The sequence below is a fragment of the Anomalospiza imberbis genome, chromosome 5 (genome assembly GCF_031753505.1).
Source record: "Anomalospiza imberbis isolate Cuckoo-Finch-1a 21T00152 chromosome 5, ASM3175350v1, whole genome shotgun sequence".
NCBI lineage: Eukaryota > Metazoa > Chordata > Aves > Passeriformes > Viduidae > Anomalospiza > Anomalospiza imberbis.
Genome location: NC_089685.1, coordinates 45,683,789 through 45,704,270, shown reverse-complemented (window position 1 = coordinate 45,704,270; position 20,482 = coordinate 45,683,789). Strand labels below are relative to the sequence as shown.

The window sequence follows — 20,482 nt, the reverse complement described above, 5'->3', positions numbered from 1 at the left end:
TGCTTCTGCCTTCTCCAGTTTAGCTCCGAATTCCGTGTTAGATGGACACCATCAGGCAGGTCTGAGAGAAATGCAGACAGTCTCTCAGTTTTTGCCTTCTTTTGCCAACACCACCCTAGTGAGGGGCAACAGGTGGGGGAAATGTCCTGTACAGACACTGGATCCATGACTGGAACATCAATTCAGTAAATTTAGTAGCTCAGCCCCCATGTCTCTACTTCCAGTATATAAATAAAGTTTTCCAGAGCCTACAATGTGGCAAAGTTCAGGCTGGATTATGCAAGAGGAAAATTCACTACCCTCATTTATCTCGAGAATAGGTAAAGCTTCCAAAAAAAAGTTGTTTTAGAGATACTAAAGATCTATTCAAAAATCAATGCCAGTTTCTCAGCCTCATAAATTGCTGGATGTTATCAGAAACTACTGGAAAAGAAAGTTCCCTTACAGAAACCCATTAAGCTTAAAGCAGCATGAAACCCTCCCACTGAAATGGTTATGGCTTGGCCAAGCTGTAAGAGACTGGAACCGGCTCTCGACATTGACAGGATTGTTGGCAGAGCAGGGCAGCTCGTCAGGACCCTGGACAGCACTGCAGGGAGCCGTCGGAGCACACTGCCTAAGGGGGACGGAGAGATTTCAAGAAGGAAGTGGAAAGTCCCGGGAATCACAGAATGGTTTCCGTTGCAAGGGACCTTAAAGATCACCCAGTTCCAAGTCCCCTCTGCCATGGGCAGGGACACCTTCCACTATCCCAGGTTGCTCCGACCCCCATCCAACCCAGCCTTGGACACTTCCAGGGATGGGGCAACCACAGCTCCTTTGGGCAACCTGTGCCAAGGCTTCACCAGCCTCACAGGGAACAATGTCTTACTTAAATGCTTCTGCATTGCTTCATAAATTCCCCCCATTTAATACAAAGAAGTCTACACTAAGAAGACAGAGATTTCTAAGTCAATACAACCCAACAACACAGCTCAGGCTTGGTACAAAAACTGAGGGTAATTTTGGGTAGAGCCTCACATTTTTAGTACTTTCCCATTTGCCAATCAAGTGGACTTTTTTTTGATTCTCACTACACAAACACTTGCACCAAACACAAAATACAAACTAAATGTTAAATAAAGGTTGACAATGGCATAAACTGCCTGTGACTTTTTCTCCTTTTTTGGGCTGTATTTTAAAACATATTTTACAAGCACTTTAGGCAAAAATCACTTAAATTATTAGAAGCATATTCAGAGCTTTGCAAACATTTTAGGTTATCTCTCACAATTTCCCAGAAAGCACTTCCAGAATCTCTCCACTTATGATGAAAAACCAACTCCCTATTCTCTTTTAATAACAAATGGACCTTAAAAAAAAAAATCTGATCACTATTGTTTGAAAGCACTTGAAAGCAGTAAGATGGTCACAAGACTTGATTTGCCTGTTCTGCCCCTTTACAAACTCACTAAAGCTTGCTTTTTATGACTGATTGCTGTGTTGTATTAATCCCCAAGCATATAAAACGAGTCTATTGGAGATCAGGACTCCACTGGGGGAGGACAGGGAAGCTGTTGTCTTCCAAGAATTAATCCATCCTGGAAAATCAAAAGCCAGCCACTCACAATACAGTAATCAGCATGTTCTCCACTATGAAAGCCCTACATTTCCCTTTTAGAAAACACAACTATTACTTCATTATGTACTGAAACACACAAAACTCTTTTAATCTTTTTTTGTTTGTTATTATTTGGCTTATATTTATGGGTTGTGTATTCTATTGGTGGGTATACAACCATCAAGTTAAAAAAACCCCACCCTGTCTATTCCTCATTGCTTAAAAAGAAAAGGGACTCCCACTGCTTCTTCCACAACTAAAGTTCTCTCTGGATTTGTTTTGTGAACAGGATTTTAACTCTTTATCACCCTAAATAAAAGGAAATTCTTTACATTTTTTTCCTTACACAGAAAGCACAGAAAGTCCATTTTCTGTTCAGAATATTTTTCCCCCCCACTTTGTTAAATTATCTACCATGAGTTTCCTAAGTAGTGGCAGTAAAATAAAAGTGATTGTGTTTTTCTAATTACCAAATTAAGAATAACTTCACTTTATTTCAGATAGTGTCATATTTGATGCTCTTGTGTTAGCAAAAGTTTAATTTTTTCCTTTTAAAGTTGAATGATGCAGTCTTCCAAATAATCCTTTTTTTTTTTCTTTTTCTGTAAGAGTAGAATTTTTATTTTTTTTCCCATTTAGGTGCTAGAAGTATGAATCTTCCATTGTGTTATGGAGATAAGATCAAAACCCTCTACAAACCCAGCTGTAAATCTTATGTGACAGTAATGAAAACGCTGAATGAATTCAGGCCTAAACACAATCATTAAGGCTTAAGGAAGTCATTGAGAAACCATGTGCTCAAGAAGAACCACAATCATATTTTCATTCAGCCAGCAAAAGCCAACAAACCTACCTGTATACAACAGCACTTCAACACAATTTTAACACCCAACAAAATAGTCCTGTCAAGTTATTTTTTAAAAGCAAACAAATCAATTTGCTTATATTCGTATTTACTCCTTGCAAAGCAAAGAACATTCTTCTCCCCTATTTATTTTTTAAGTAAAAAGTCACTAAAAGAAATAAGAGTTAGAGTCTTTGTTCTTATTTCCATTATCCCTTTTCAGACATCATTTACTTAACAAACAGTTGTAGACAGGAATTTTGTATCCTTGCCTTTAAAACCAACGGGTCTCTAAAATCCCACTGGGTCAATTCCATAGTCTGGCATGGCAGACATCAACATCTTTCTGTTAACTTGAAATGACCTTAGCAGTCCAGCTCTACTCACCATCAGTTTTAAGCAGTACAATGTGTTTCTCACAGCAGTGTGTACTTTCTTCCATTTTTAAATAAAAAAAATCAGTTGAAGGAGCAAAAGCACATTCACATGGATGAAGGTCTGCTTACATATAATATGGAGTTTAAGGTCATGAACTTGCATTTCTGTGTAAGAATGGATTAAATGTCAACAAGAGCATGAACATGTTAATTTTTCTGAGACCTCTGAGTTCGACATGGCTGAAGATAATCCAATGACAGTAACTGTGCACAAGTACTAGCAATATTAAGCTGTAATTCCTGTTTTGCTTGTGCAGGAAGGATTACATTTTTTGGCTTCCAGGGTAAAGCTATGGCACACAAAGAGTTAACTGTGCCCTCCTCCCCCTGCCCCCAGTTTCACCCCCCCTTCTCCCCCATCTCATTCATGCCACATTCCACAGTGGCAGGGTCCAACAACAATATAGGAGGGTACCCAAAATGAAGAGGAAGGGCCTTCTATTCTTCTGCCTCTCTTGAATTAATTAACTGGAAATGAGTTTTGTCAATGTTTTGGAAAGGCAGAGGGGTGAAAAGAAACTGCTAGAATTAATCACAGTGAGAAACTACCTCTTCAGCAGTCTGCCAAAGTTCAGAAAACCCATGAGAAGTGCAAAATAAAAGAAAAGTAGGCTGACTTACCCTCCAAAGGAACAAATAACATTCAAACAAACACCCAAGTCTCCAAAACAGAGACATGCCCCAGTGCAAAGGAATGCAGCATCTGTTGCCACAACAGCTTCAGCTTTGGTTTTAATATACTTGTTATGAAGACTGATAGGTATCAAGGTAGAAAAGACAGTTTACTAATAATTTAAATAGACAAAAGCCATGTTGTGTTTAATTCACTAAATATTTAAATACATTCAACGTTCTCTTGATGCTTATATAAATAGAGATATTTAGGTCCCTTGTGTGGATATTCTCAGTTCAGTCAGAGAGAAAAAGAGAGGGTTTTTCTAACCAGGCGAGAGCCTGGGAGACAGTTGGGAAAGAATGTAAATAATTATCTAATCTATCTTGTTGTTCACATTGTTTATAGATAGGTTCTGCCACCGTGCGTCATTCACTGCACACCAATGGTGTGAGATGTTTTTACTCTAAGACCAATGAAATTAATCCGCACGATGTTCTCTACATACAGAGCGGTGCATTTGAAATAAATCAGAGTTCATTCTCTTTGCCTTTGACTTGGAGTCATTCTCGTTACCGTCCTGCTCTACGGTGACACCCTTGACTGAAAATTAGTAAATTTGCTTGTTTAGCCCTGACTCAGCACAGATCTTTTACATGGAGAAGGCAGCCTGAAAAGGAGCTCTTTCTTTGAAGAGTTTTTTAACGATAATTATCTCCAGTTTCAGCAAAGAAAATTATGACAAGTCAATACTGCACATATGACATTCTTCTTCTAATGAAAAAGAAGTAATGAAACTCCAACCAACTGAAAGAAGGACCTTTTTTTCACAAGCTGATTTACCCAGGTACATAGAAAGCACAGAGGTGACCTTTTGTTTAGAGCAAAAGAAGGCAGAAGCATTATCTGGCAGCTTTTCTGAGAACAAACACAGCATTTTCAACAGACTGGGACTAAAACTGAAAAAAATAGTTGCTGAGCAAGGGAAAATGTTTTATAAGAGAAATTCCCTTTTAGCAATTTGACTATTGCTAATGTTTTTGCTCAGGAGGGCTTTTTCCTGGTTGACCGCAGAATTAACTTGTCATCCCTTCGCTGTATCTCCAAGCCCATCCTCTCGAGGGCAGAGCTGTCTGCCAGCCCCTTGTGCTCCATCTGCGCAATCAGTGCCTGGTTCTGCTCGTTCAGCTCAGTGAGGTTCCGGATCGCATAAACTGCCCACTGGCTCACAACTGTTGGGCAGAGTTAAGGATCATTTATTTATTTAAAGATGAAACATTGTTTATTTTGATTTATTACAGCATTCACCTGCCCCACTCTCTTAAACTCAGAAAAGTGGTAGAAATCAAGGGTTTGCACAAGTAAGATGTTTACAAGTGCTGACACTGAACCTGCAAATACTTGCATATGAGGCAATTTAATTTTAAAAGAGGTTTGCCCTTGAACTTCACGCAAATTTACTAGGATTTATATTAAGTAAAAAAAAAAAAAAAAACAAGGAAACAAAAAAACCCAACCAAATGAACTGCAGGAATTAAAAAGACATACTGTTTTAAACCAAAATTACAGTCAATTGAAATGTTCCAATGATCTTCCTAGCGAGTTTAAATAACAAATAAGTCAGTTGTTTATGATCTGAACACTTCAACACTACACTTCCAAGTACTGGCAAACAAAATAAGCTGTATATTGTGTACAGGAAAGATGATTATCATTTTCACTGCACAAGTTGAAGAGATGTAGAAAAAGACAACTTATCCAGGTTAATATCTGAAAATAGCACAAAGAGTATCAGAGACACTTAGACTTCTTTGATTTCTAATATTACCTAAACTCAGTCCTTTATGCCTGGGTGCTTTTACACACTTGCCAGAAGACCAGATACTATGATCACTGGCAGGGAGCTCCCACTGATGTTTAAATGGGCACAAGCTGCAACTCATTCACCTCCCAAGGTGGTCCCTTGAGGCCAGGATTGAGGCACATGTCAGGGATGTAGACAAAGGATTTAAATTCCCAGGATTATCAGCCAGGCATCTTCCAAGTGAACTACAGTGTTCCTTGTATGAAGTGTCAGAGATGTTGGTCCCAATTCTGCAACTGAAAAATTATGATATAATCTTTCCCAAGTTACCCATACAGGAGCCAATCCTTTCTGAATCCCATGAGTGGTTTGCCTGCAGGGCACCAATTATTTACTACATGTAGCTTCACATCCATTAGAAGAATATATATAATTTACTCATCTCCTTGACGTCTTTTGGGTTGGGGAGCATCTAAGCACAGAGATAAATGTTCTTGTGGGCATTTGCCACAGGGTGACAGGAGGGGAAAACTCAGACAGAGGGGAACTTCAGACAAAACAACAGAAGAGAGGAACTGGACTTAAAGAATCTTACACAACCTCAACAGAGAGAGAAGAGTTTAGGTGAAGAGTAGCTTCGACATAAACATAAGGGAACAGCCCTCCACTGGCATGTGTCAGTAAATCAGCCTTTTTATAGCAGCTTATATTTATTTTCAAATTCAAGAAGTCCAGAATTGAAAACAAAAAAATAATAAAGTGTTAACTACTATGGAGCCTTTTTCTTTTCCTGACAGACCTCTTTTGACTTTGTCAGAAAGCATGCTGCTTCATTATTCAAAAAAAATCCAGTGTGAGGTAATGACAGAGGAGAGAATTTAAGACCAAAACAAATTATGCATCTCATCAAAGCCTTAACAGGTGAACACAACAGAGAATACGAATATATTCTCTTCTGTCAGTGCACCACTACTAGAATTAAGTAAAAAGACAAGTGCCAATCTACATTTAAGTTACATAAACTTGGTATGTCACTGAAGATCACATTTGACTATATAAAACAGTAAGATGCCGAATTAATAAAATCATGTATGTGCAGATTCTCAGTTAGTGCCAATGGTGAGAATAGGTTTCAGACCAGCAAAGCATGCAAGCTGATGAATGCAGATAAACCAAGGCTGACACCTATCAGGCCTTTCCCTGATTTAGGGCATGTAATGAGTGCCAAAAAGTAACACGAAGTTCTCCCAGTGGACTGTGAAAAACATCCTACCACCCTCCCTGGCTTGGCTCCTGGGATGAGAAGCAGACTTTCCTTGTTGTGTTCCTAAAATACTGCTTCTGCATAAAATACAGCACTTGCATAAACGCATATTTTCTATAATATTAACAGCAATTTTCAGAGACTGACAGTTCTCAATCACACAAAGTACCACACAGACAAAAATAAGTACTCTCAAAACTTTTGTGTGTATTAGCCTTGAGAATCATCTTGCTACTATAGTCTTTATGTCCTTCAACACAAACCCACTGCTAAACCCCATGGCAAATGCTCTTTTCCTATTACCAGATCCATTCATGCTTACATAATATCTAAGACATCCCCATTCTCTTATGAACTCTATCACCATTGTGGCATTTATCATTACTGACTACTGTAGCTGAAGCTGCAAAATGGTTTCAATAACATTTTCAGTCCTTCAGAAACCCCCTTCCGTGTGTAGGTTTTCCATTGTGACCACAGCCATGAATATTCATCATCCCCTTGTTTGAATGCTGGGGAAGGATGAGGCCTTTGGACAGCTGGGAGCAGACTTGAGTGTCTGCAGAGATTAAAGCCAGTCCCCAGCTAATACTCACATTACCCTCTTGCTCCTCTCCAAAGACAGAGACACAGAGAGAAAATTAAACATATTCGAGAGTCTCTAATCCTACCTACACTTTTGGCACTTTATTGTATGCTCAGCTTCAGAAAGAGAGCTTCTAAAGTTGCCATAGTTACTAAAAATATGAGCGTGAGCTTGTTTGTTGTGAAACTGCACCAACAGAACCAACACAGCAGATCTGATTGCACAGGCTTGTCTAGATTTTTCCAACTCACCATATTATACTCTCAAATAAATTAATATTATTAGACAAGTGAAGATTATGATATTCTGTCACAGAGAAGACGGCATGCAAAAGGAAGAAAACAATTCATTTTCTCTTGCAGAAGCCTCAACACTAGACTACCTGTGCTTAGGGACTGAAAACAAACATTTCTGTGCATTTATAGCAACACTTTTCCAAAATCTTTCAGTATTGTGTGCTTTGGAATTTCTATGCTATTTTAACATATACAAATAACACAACTGAATCAACTTGCCCTGTCTTCCATACCTAAATAACATCTTCATTCCACAATTTAAAATTTAAAATCATCCACTGGGTCATAATTTCAATTGTCAGGAAGAGGGGAACACAGAGAAAAGAAGAAATGTGGAGAAAACTGTCCCTTAAGGATGAAAAATATTACTATCTGGAAGCCATGAAAATCTATGCCACTAAATCCTGTTTAAGTTTTGTCCCTGACTGTAAAGGGAACTTTTCACAGTTTTCCCAGTTCTTTTCACTTGGATTCTGCTACAAGAGGTTGCTGGAGTCAATGCAAGAGCACAGTAACTGGTTTGTAAGCTTAATGGGGTGTGAAAATACAACGATGTCCTGCCAGGAACTGCTAACCAATAATACTGGAGAGGAGGACATACAGACCATTTCTCAGGGAGAGTGTTCCACCTTCTTATTCTTAGTTCAATTAGAACTAAACATTACTGACAAGCCCACTGTAGCCATCAGGACCCAAAATAATTGTTCCAAAAAGCAATTTGGATTCTATGGATGATGGAGAACAGAAAAAATTATTAATGAGGTTGGAAGCTGATGAGGTAGATAAAAGGCAATGCACAAGGAATCTTGGAAGTGTGTTGCTTGAAAAAGGCAAGTTTTAGAAGTTAATTATTATCACTAACTAATACAGGATACTGAAGGGATGACAAGGAGAATGAAATACATACATCTGTTTTCCTAAAAGAACACTAGTGATTAATACTGAAGGATCTCTAAATGCAACATTCTTAGCGGAGAGTTTGATTTATTACATAGTGTCAGGACTTTTTTTTTTTTTTTTAATTAGACTGTTTCCTGCACTGCAGTCAGTTTTCCATAACTAAATTATTACTTAGGACCTTTGTTCCCTATGAGGAATTAGGTCTTATGCGAAAAAGAGGGTATTCTTTGCCCAATCCCATTACCTCATTTAAATCAATTTTTTTTATTATTTAAATAGCAACTACATTCTAATCAAATACAGGAAGAGATACAAAGCCTCATTACCAAAGCCAACACTCACAGGTTGGAACCCTCATCAAACGGGCTGCTTATGTAATCCCTTCCTTAAAGCCACCCAATTTTTATTAAGACCTATTCTGGAACAGGACTGTATGACTAAAAAACAGAGGTAATGAAAATACAGTATTTGTATTGTACAATAATTACATTTCTTTCTGGCCTTCAACAAGTAATCCAATTATCACTAGAATGTCTGCAGACTGGAATGAAATACTGAAACATCACTTAGAGTCACTTCCATTTGCAGACAGACTGGACTGCACTGAAAAGACATAAACCATTTTTCTTACCAGTCTTTCTGTCTTTTCAAGCAATTTTGTTCCACAGCACCTTGAAGATAATTCCTCCCACCACTAAAAGGGGTGTTTAGACAACTACCACAGCTGTTTGTCACAGTTTGGAGTTGTGATGGACCACACGCAGAAGACAGTCAGGACTTTGGCCCCTCACCATCAGCCAAACTGCTTACAAAGCTCTGCAAGTTTCTTTCTGTCTGGGGTTTTAGTAATTTAATGAAGTTCCAGAAGCTGTATAAGATCAGAGCTATTTCTTATAACTCCTCTATATTTTTATGTGACTTCTACCTGTGATTAAGACATTACCAAAAAAGTAAAAACAGAAAATGTAATGAATTACATGTTTTATCTTATTTACTTATTTTCAAAAGTTAATTTATATTTTTAGAATTAATGCTTTAGACTCTATACTTGGCATTGAATTACCAGCACCAGAAAACATCAGGAATTCATCCTATATAAACTTAGAATATTTTGCCTAGAAGGTGGGAAAGAAAAAGTCTAGAATATTTCAGTTGCCTGTATTTCCATTTATTCCACAGCTGTTCTTATCACCTGTGACTGCAGTCACCACATTCTGTGTTTAAAAGCTAGAAATGGGCAGTACTGTATAAGCTGGGAATGTCCCTTCCTCCCCCCTCTGTTCAACTTCGCTCTTGCAGAGCTGATGTAGCAAAACCCATCTAGTCTAGAAGCCTCCAAAATACAGAGAAATACCTGTCAGAGGTATTTATTCCTGATCACAATTTTTAGGGATAAGATTTGTAACACTGGGGAAGTGAAAGCAGATGCTTCTGCTCCAGGCAACACTCACCTGGTCCAAGGTATCGGTCAGAGTGTTGGACCATCCAGCACCAAACAAGGTTCCATCTCCACCACAGCGTGGCAGCAAAGCTTCACTGGACAGCACGTGTGGCATGAGGAGCTTGCAGCCAGCCCTTCACTCCTACCTACAGCCCTCCCCAAAGGAAGCTGCTTCCACAAACTACTACAGTAAAGACAGCAAGCCTATCCCCAAAAACCTGAACTGGGGTTTGCAGCTCAAATTCTGCCCTGCAGAACATGGCTTTGACATAGGTTTTAAACTACACCATCTCAGAACAGACAAACGGGCAAAACCATTTGGTTTAAAGGCACTGAAATAGCTTCAGTGATGAGGCAATATTCTCTGTAATTCACAGCCTACAGGCAACAGGAAACATCCACAGCACAAAATAATTGTACTTTAGGTACTTCTTCCAATTCCGTAGCCCTCACTATCCTCCCACTCCAGTTCCTCTTGCAGACGAACACCATCCTTTTGGCTACTTGCACTTATCTCACTCTCCGAGCAGTCCACCCATGATCTGCAATGATGAATCCATTTCTTAAAGTGTGCCTTGTGGGACACAGGCTTCTTTAAAATGGGACTTATATCTTCTATATAACCAGACACATTAAACAAAACATAGACAAATTAAACCTCATGTATGGCTTTCAGAGACAATTCATCCATTTAAGTATCTATGGCCAACAAATATATTCTGAAGACCAGAATGGACTACTGAAACTCTTTTGCCCAACTCTTCTGCATAAACACAGATGACCAAAGGTGAGCTCCTCTTGAAATCAAGCCTGTCAATTCTGTTTCGTGCACAAGATGCTTTCATGCCTTTTCTCTGAAAAACTTTCAGTGTTGAACTGGAAGATTTCACTGTGTCCCTAAATAAACTTTCCTAGTAGCTAAATATCTCACTCATTACAGCCTGTGATTTATTTCTGGCTTAGATTTGTTTAGAATTGTTTTCGAACACGGCATTTCAGCACAGATTAAAAAAAAAAAAAAGTAATTCCCAGATCATAACCAGCATTCGGTCGTTTTTGCATGAACTAAAGAAAGAAACCAAGAGAATTATTCCAAGGTTTGCATAATATTTACGTCTCTTCCCTCAATTTATGTTTTTCAGCATCCTTCTTGAAGGACAGGCACCAGAACTAAGTAATAAAATCTGCCAAAATTTGCTATGTGGCTGATTACAGGTACAGCACAGTTTCCTGGCCCTTTGGCTGTGAGTAGTTCAGAAAAAGAAAAACAGCTCACAATATCCAGTTGCTGTATATCTAATAGATAATTATGAATATATATGTATATGTAATATTTACTGTGCTCCCAGAAGTAGAGTCCAAGCTCTCCAGCCTTTCACATTTTCACCAGTACTGACAGCCAGGGCAGATCATGAGGCTCATTTGAGCTCCAAGGCTTCCCTGTTTTTAACTACACCTTCATGTCAGTGATGTCCAGCTAAATGGCACCCTATGTTCATTAAATGAGGTTTACTACTTCAGAAATCTGATATTTATTGGACATTTCTTAACTAGAGTCATATAGGAATTTTTCTCCCTATATCACTGTATTTCTGGGTTAACAGTTCTGAGTAGTATTATGCACCCAGATTGTTATTAGCTTTTAATGCCTTCAAACTAAACATTTAATCTATATTCATCTATATCCTGTGTGCAGCTTTTCATGTTCTGTGGGACTTAAAACCCAGTGCCAGAACATCTTAGCATACTATGAACTTTAACAAAAAATTTGGGTCTAGCACTTCAGAGCTACAAAAGCCATAGGACAGGTTTAGCTCTCTCAGGCTATTTTTATTATAATGTCTCTCATGCCAAAACTTAAAAAAAAAAAAAAGGCCATAACCTCCAGCTTGTTTTCCTTTTCCCTATACTCAGACTTGTAATACTAGCTTAAAACCAAGAATATGACACATTCATTTTTTGCTGCTTAGGCTGCCAATTTTTTAAAAATTATGACTTACATTTTTAATAGAAACCCATAATTTATGAGGAACTACAAATCATCTGGTTTTAAAACAGAAAGAATCACACTCTTGATCAATCTCAAGCTAGCTAGAATACTCAGTTCTTTCAGTCCCTTCTTTTACAATAATTCAATTTTAAGATCTATCTGTAAGAGGTACCAGAGTTAGCAGGTTGGTATGTTAAAAAGCTTCAACTGCTGTTACCTTACTTAAAAATGCCTTACCTTATGTTCTCTTTCCAAGTACAGAAAAAAAATGCAACATTTCATTAAGTTGAAACTCATGCATCAAATTACTATTAAAACCTACTACAAACACTGAGATGTGAAGCAATGAAGCACAAGGGAATGGTAACTGTTCACAAACTGATCATCAGGCAGTCTGTAGTCCTTTTAAATTTCCTGGGACATATCAAGAAAAAGGCTCCACCTTTACACAGAAATATATTCATGTGTATTTATATGCATACCTATAGAAATAAATACCTTTTCTAAAGTGCTTTAAAATGGCAATTACAGGAGTCAAATAAAACTTTCAGAAATTTAGCACTACACTTAAAAACCCAATTTAATTCATGCCTGAGATGTGGTCAAGCCAATTATAATTCACCACTCTAAGACAGATGATGAGTTGAGCTGACACAATTTGGACTGAAGCTCTTTCTTTGTTTAGAAATGTTAGAGATTCATGCATTTAATATAGATCCAACATGGGTTTTATGCTACATTATCTTTCAGCACAGTACATGCATATTTTATTGATTCAGTTTCTCTGAGTAACTTATGTGGCATGCCTCCTGCTGCTTATGGTCATTTCAAAGGCCACTCTATGACAAATAATCATAACACTGAAGGTAAATGAAACTCCAGTTCTACGGTCACAGACACCAAATAATGCCCAGTGTGCATCCAAAAATAACAACCATTAAATAAAAGGGTGTTTTGAAAGATGCAACTAAATAATAACCAGCTATTTGTTTAGCAAAATAGCCATTAGCCACAACTCCTGTCTACAATTTCAGGGACTGGCTGCATCTCCTTGAGGAAATCTACACACTCCAAAAGAAAGGAACAAATCCACAAGGCGAGTGGAGAGGACTGCAAATATATCTGAGTGAGGAAGGAAAGGTTAGGTTTCAAAAAAACATTTGAAAATCTAAAGAACAAAGTTTAACCAAAGCTCTGAGGAAGTGAGAAGAAACAATTTAAGGCTCAGGAAGGAGCTACACAGGAGAACACATTCACCAGCTGAAGATAAAACCATTCTAATTACAGTGATCAAAAATGGGGCAACAGAAAAATGTCAGAATAAAAATATTATTCAAAGCATTGGCCAGATGATATCCAAATATTCTTTGGAGGTATGCACAAGAAAAAATGCCAAGAAGACAGACTGAAATATGATAAGGTGGTTGTAGAAGGCATTCAATTTCTACAATATTTCTGAACCACTCCTAGCTTTACTTAAAAAGACCAAAAATCTTTGGCTCTCAAATTTCTAGTGCTCCATCTCAGCCCAGAGGGGAATTTTTCAAAAGTAAGCATACAGAAAAATCAAGGAAGCTGTTTGAGCTATGAAAGCAGTGAAATTTTTTTGAGGTGATCCTGATAACTTTTTTTCAAGAATTCAAGCCTGTCATGGATTTAAAACCACCAAGACGATTAGAGAAGAGGACAAATATGACAATATTTGGTTTAGAAATAGAATTATTAACTTTAATTCCTCACTTTTACATGCATGAGTTGGTGCCTACAGAGATTACTCCTCATAAGGGATTAGAAATATTAGAATGTATCATTTGAAAGATCCTTCTCACATTCTGTATAGCTCTGTTAGATCTCCTCCAGCTTTAAGAGGGACCCTGTACACCATGTTTCTTAATGGTGATAGCTGGGTAGAAATGAGATACTGAAGGATAGATTCATATTCACATCTCTGCAAATCTGTGTTAGTATTTTATAAACTCTCAAGGAAATTACTAATACCACCACCACCCCCTCCAAACACTGAAGGTCAATATTTTTAAACCATTTTAAGTATTTTCAATATTTTAATCATCCTGCAGGTGCTTTAAAAGAATGAATTTTAGCAATTACATGATCAGCAACCTGAAATATATCACTAGAATTTGTAACTTTGTTAAATCATAAAACAAAGTGTGATCTGTAGTCATTTCTAGAAGACAAATAGGTTAATTCCTTTAATCTCTCAGAGTATCTATTTCTGTACTGCACACTGCATTCTTTCTGTCGTCTCAAGTATTTTTCATAAGAGGAGAATGTTGCATTTGACAGGAGAAAAGTTTTCCTGGGGAACAGTGTGGAAGACAAAATTAGTAATGTAGAACATCTCACAAGAAAACTTCATATTTGTTTTCATTTTAAAATAAACATTTTCTAGAAAGAAATACTTGAGAATTACAGTCTTTGTGTCAGAATTTAAATCTACTAAATATGCTTAATGCGGTAGGTTTTTCCCTTGATTCTCCATCTTTAACTGAGTTTTGCCCCAAAGAGTTTGCAGCATCCAGAAAAGATAAACAATGAGTTAAGACACGGAAGCTACGTTATCCCAACTCTTTGGATGCGCAGCCAATGTTCAGTGGGATTTAAAACAAGGTTAGGTTACACGAATGCCTCCTGTGGCCTTTCCAACAGGAAGCAGCACTCAGCTCCTCCCACTTTGGAGCTTTGTAATAATCCCACTCAGGACACTTTAGGCAATATACTAAAAAATCTACTTGGAGTGGAATCAAGATCTCTTTGGTCAATTAATGCTCATGTAAGAAAAGACTGGATAATCCGGTAATGCTTCTTTAAAGAGTGTAAAAAAATACCCTTGATAGATAGTGACAGCAGCAGGCACTGGTAGGCAGGTGACCTTCCCAAGTACAACCAAATATGGTGTTTGGAAATAGCTGTTTGGCTGAAGCCTCTTGGGAATCATTTCAGAAACTAGCCTGCTAAAGCCCCACCCTGAAAAAACATTGAGGGATTCCCTTCTAAACCCATACAGGCCCCTGGTCTCCCTCAGCCACTAACAAAATACAGCTACAAAGAATTCACAGCAACTTGCAGAACAGGACAGGATTTCATCTACTGAATAACGTGAAAGAAATAAGCCCCACTCAGACTGTTCTTGCTCAATGAATAACCACACTTGTACCTGTTCCAGCTTCTTGTCTGACCAGTTCTTCTCTGTACCTTAAAATTGCATTCACACAGAGCTCAGGTTTGTGCATATGTCACAAGGCAGGAATCTTCCACTCTCTCCACTCTCTTTAAAAACAATTCTCAGCACATAGGAATTGAATTGGTCCGAACTGGAGCATGGCAATACAGTGACTTCTTGGTTCCCTAGTTCCATCTATGGTGGAATCATAGAATAGAATCCCAGACTGGTTTGGGTTGGAAGGGATTTAAAGCTCATTGAGCTCCAACCTAGTTCCACCTCTAGTTCCAAACTCATCTAATTCCATGGGCAGGGACACCTTCCACTATCCCAGGTTGCTCCAAGCCTCGTACAACCTGGCCTTGAACACTTCCAGGGATGGGGCAGCCACAGCTTCTCTGGGCAACCTGTGCCAGTGAGATGAGGTAGAGCTGGCTTCCACTCAGCTGTTATTTTATTTTGCCTTTGGCTCTATGAATGAAGGGTTCAGGTCAAGCAATTTATGTTCTTAACCTGCGCTGACAAGTCCCATTCTTCCACTGCTGACCTCAACCACTGCTTATTAAATCACAGTGACACATTCAGTACTGGTTGATAGTAAGATGTTTGCAGCACTCTCTGTCATCTCTGGATGACACAGAGCAACCAACAATAATGTAAAAATTGATTGCCCTCTACCAAAGAAGGCAATCCCCCTTTGCCTAGGTAGCCTTCAAATTTACTTGTGGAGCAAAGCAAGTGTCACTGTGAGGAGGAAAATGGTAATTCCACAGAATCACAGCATGGCTTGGGTTGGGAGGGCCAAGTTCTGTCCAAGTGGGCAGAACTTGACTGGGCATGAGGAGACCATTACAGTTCTCATCAGTACTCACCAGTGGGTCCTTTACAGTGATCATACAATAATGTGATTTTGTCTATGCTTATAAAAATACAGAATCAAATAGGTCACATCAAACTTCTTAATGCACAGTCAGTGCCTGAAATGAGCTTTCCTCAAAAAGGCAACCATTGCTGAAGTGACATTGTGCTGTATTTTCCTGGCAACACACATGGGATAGTCACACATGCATGAAAACACTCAGCTCTGTGATGGCTCACTCTAAAAAGTCAACTCACCTCTTTTTGCTTTCTACTGGCTCCCATTCAATGGTGAGGCTGTTTTACAGCATGTGGCCTGTTTAAGGTTGCACTCTGTAACTTAGATGAAAATGTCTGTCAGCTCCCCCAAAAGTCCTTGCTGGCATCTTGCAAAAACAAACTGCCATTGCTATAGACCATAGCAACTTGATTTCCTCCAGCTTTGCTTTAGCCAGTTTCATGAACCACAATTATACTTGCTGCTGCCATGAAGTCAAAAGTATTTTCAATCTACCTCTCAGATGACTGAATGTAATAGAAGCAGTTTTGGAAGGAGTACCTGGAAATTAACTTACTCTTTCTACATTTTCATCCATTATTCATACTAAGGGATCTGTGTATGGATATTAATATAAACCTTTTCCTTTCCATATCAAGCTTTTCCTTTCACAAATGCTGAAAATTCTTACTCCTGAAACACAGCTTGCTAGGTGCTTGCTTACTTATATAACATATATATGTATATATATATATATATTTGTGTATATTATATATATACATACATATATATATAAAAATATATATCCTCACAGCAGGATACATTTTCTTCATGTATGACTGATTTCTTGGCTAACAGAAAACTGTGTTAATTAACAGTTTATTTAAAATAGATACTTATATAAGGTCATTCTGATTAAATCCAGATAACAGAAAACTGTGTTAATTAACGGTTTATTTAAAATAGATACTTATATAAGGTCATTCTGATTAAATCCAGACATTCACAAAATCAATTTATTGAGACACCTATAAGAATCTCAAAAGGGTAATACAGGCAAGAAGCCTGAAAAAACAAGAATATTTCGTCTTCAAAACTGCAGTTCACTTCTGACTTTTAAGTTTTACCACTAACTAACAGCTATTATATTGCAGTACTCTGGATAAAATTTTTTCCCCCAAAATAGTAATAAATATTTCTATGGACAACCACTGAAAAGCAAAAAAAAGCACACCTCTGTGTATTACTCATGAGCACAAATGTTAGGAAGCAGTGAAAAACCAAGCAGCTTAGTTTAGGTAAACTGAAAAGTCTTCAATAACAAACAGGTCAGTTTATTTAAAGCCTCTCATAAGCACCTTTTTTTGAGTGATTAGGGTCAAAAGTATTTTGATCAGAACAGGCTGACCTCCCTGCTCATGTTTACCTTAAGGAAATGTAACCTGTGAAAGGGCAGAAATGAAGCTGGAAGGAGCAGGAAGAGCTTAGGATGAGGTAAAAGGCAAGAACAAAAGGAAGTACTCTTGTCTGATGATAGAGCCAGTCAGAGATGAGGAAGACAATGATTCAGAGAGCAAAACAGAAGAGATTTGAATTTAGAACACCTTTTCAACACAAGTAACCTGAAAAGCAGGATTTGGAGTAAATTTTTTACTGGTATTACCCAGATAGGCATCTCCAACCGACTCTGCTATCCTTTAGCAGGTTGAATTTATTTGTTTTTAAGCACAGGTTACAAAGGTAAAGCATGATGTTCCCACTTTTCAGAAGCAGAACAAGAAACTGAATTTTCAAAAATAAAGATTAGCTCATACAGGAATCTCTCCTTAATCTAAAGGCAAATAACTCTGCTTGCATTTTGAAACACCCTGTTTTCCTTTGAAACAGAAGGAGTGTTATGACTAGGACACAGCCAATCCATGGAAGATTTACCAGGTATAGAAAAAGTGGTATTAACCTTCTTTGAAGTTTAACTCTTAATGAACTGCATCTCCCCAGTTTCATTATGTTTACCCTTTGTCCTGTGCTGAAAGCCTAAGAGCCACAGAAAATCTGGCATCCTTCAGCATCTCTCTGTTGCATTTACATGCAAAGTTGTAGTAGCTGGAAAATTAAAATACCAATTCAAATAATTACAGAGGTACAGTAAATTTGTTTTTAACTGTCCATAATAATCTTCTTGTCTGTAACTACGAGAGTGGTGGTTTTCCTGAAAGAAAAAACCTGGTTACTATATAAATATAGAAGTTACAAGTCTGAGATATAATCAGACAATATAACAGTTCTCCCAAACTCAGACTGAAAGATGAATTTAAACAAATAATTACAGCAATGCAAACATGTCAGTTGAACTTTGTAAGCTACAAACTCCCTGGTATTTCTATGCACATTAAAGAACTGTTCAGGATCTCAAAGAAAGCAATTTTAGGTAATGACAGCTTTACAAAGGAATTTAATTTAGGATAAGAGAAGACCCATTTCCTCTTTCAGTATACTTCCACATGCTACAAATAAAAATATTTATCAAATAATTTTTCCCTCAAATACAATAAAGAGCTCCCTTTAACATCTACTGTGGCACTCCAGCTTCCCCTGATAAATTGAAAGTGCATACTTTAGGGAAATTTTTTTTTTCCATCCAGAAAAATATCCTATCGCTTTTACCACAAAAGTTACAATTTTTGGTGAGAAATTTTGTATGTGTAATTTGGAGGCAGAACTTTTCTAGTAAAATGGAGAAAACATAACAACATCTTAACTGTAGAGCTTGGGTGACTCCAAAACAGATTCAACAAAAATGGGCATCTACCAAGACTTACTAAGAAATCTAAGAAGTTATTATATCAAAGGATTATGGGTGAAACTTTTTCCAGTCAGCTTTATGCAAGGAGAAATTCAAGTAACACAGCCTGAAACTACAAAAACAGGCACTAGGAATAAGAATGTAAAATAAACTTTCTGGACATGACTTTCTGAAGGAGCTATATTTGAAGAGCTATGCTGAGCTCTTTCTTGCAGCTTTCCACCCCACTTTGGAAAGCTCCAGATGAGCCACTGTGGTTCCTTTCCAGCCTTACCCATTCAGTGATTCTGAGATTTGTGCCAGGCAGGACTGGAGCACACAGACAGTGCAAAGAAACTGTCAAATCTCTTCAGAGAAACATTATGCAATGGATTCAGGCATCAGGTGTCCAGAAGTAGCAGAACATGCTGCAAAGCAGATGAAAGTAGACACAGATCTGAACTGCAAACTTGTCCTCTGCTTCCCTGTGTATGACCTGCTGGGAAGGCAGCAGATGAGGAATGTTAGAGGCAGGAGACAAGCAGGGGAGCATTAACTTCATGTAGCACAAGAGCACCTGGAATAGCAAGAGGTCAAAACCATAAACAGAGCCATAGTCAGTGATGCCTAAAGAGGCTAGACAGAGTTAAAGAAGGTATTTATTAGAAGGCCTTCAAAGGCCTTCATCTTGGGCAGTACAAGAGCCTGGTCGTGGCTCTGCCCAAGATGGACACAAGATGGACACAAGATGGATGACCAGTCACGAGTTCTCACACTTTTGGAAGTTTTGGTCCATTTATATATTGGGGTCAATTGACAAATTGCAGCTTCAGGTTATGAAGTCCCATCCTCCCAGATTGCTCTCCCCAATTCACCGTTGTTTATACTTCTTGATCCTAAAGCTGTAATGGTGTCCTTGGTTCTCAAGCTGCAAAAGGATTGTTTTGTTTAACTACCCTGTGAAGAGAACTTGCTAACACTTTATATGAAGTTCAGAGCCACACACCAAGCCAGTACAAAATCTAAAAAATATGAAAGCTAAAACTTTAGGCATCACCAGGATCTGCACTCCAGAAGCTGATCCAGCAAACTTTGTCACAGCAGGCAAGTCCTCCCTGTGCCCATGTGCTACTCACTTTTCCATATCCCCTAATACTGTATGCTATGGATCACTGGTGAAAGCTCACATTAAGAGGTGTTAATATGCTTTTAAAAACCAAGTAAACAAAGTTTTATCCTCTAGTAAGTTTATGGCATGGCCATAATGTCAGCCTGTATCAAAAGGTGCAAGAAGTTCCACTTTGCTCAAAACACAGTAAAGACTCTCATGGTATTTTATTTTCCGTTCATTTGAGACCCTAAATTACAAGTCTACCTTTTGCGAGTCTCCAACTTTATCCTCTTCTACTACAGCTAAAATGAAGGATTAATCCTAGAAGTGGTTGCACAGCTGTGCTTTCCAGCAATGAAGAGTCACCTGGGACAAAAACTCCTCACTAGGTTTTCTCAGGGCTGCTTTTCCACTTTGGGAAAGGTAGATTTCCCTGCCCATCCCACCACATCCAGTAGTGCCCGTTACCAGATCTGGACCATGGAAATACAATTTTGCCACTCAGTGCACTGTCAGGTCTCAAGCTACAGGAATACTGAAGATGTAAAACTTGTGGCTATAAAGCATCAAACTGAATAACTCAGAAGATACTTACCACCCGTTTTCCCCCACCCAGTTTGTTAACATTGTGCTATCATCTATATTATTTCATTGTTTTAGGATATATTTATATGTACATGATGTTCTGCAGGACACAACTGAGAGAATATGAAACATTTTCACTACTCTTTTTGTTTATTTGCTATACTTGTTAAAAATAATGTGCTTTTTCTT

At 38.1% G+C, this 20,482-nt stretch overlaps 1 protein-coding gene and 1 long non-coding RNA gene across 4 annotated transcripts in view; one reads left to right on the top strand and one right to left on the bottom strand.

The window, feature by feature from the left end:
* Positions 1–3,587: 3,587 nt before the first annotated feature.
* The window catches only part of ATXN10 (ataxin 10), a 91,256-nt gene continuing 74,361 nt past the window's right edge, over positions 3,588–20,482 (bottom strand). For all 3 annotated transcript variants that reach the window (XM_068190456.1, XM_068190458.1, XM_068190457.1), the window contains one exon: positions 3,588–4,726. In XM_068190456.1, the coding sequence (XP_068046557.1) occupies positions 4,539–4,726 (188 nt within the window). In that variant the 3' untranslated portion in view covers positions 3,588–4,538. The remainder of the gene's footprint in view (positions 4,727–20,482) is intronic.
* On the top strand, positions 15,554–20,448 carry LOC137474150 (uncharacterized). The gene is made up of 3 exons (XR_010999180.1): positions 15,554–15,720; positions 17,703–17,750; positions 20,011–20,448. It is a non-coding gene; the product is annotated as an uncharacterized lncRNA (long non-coding RNA).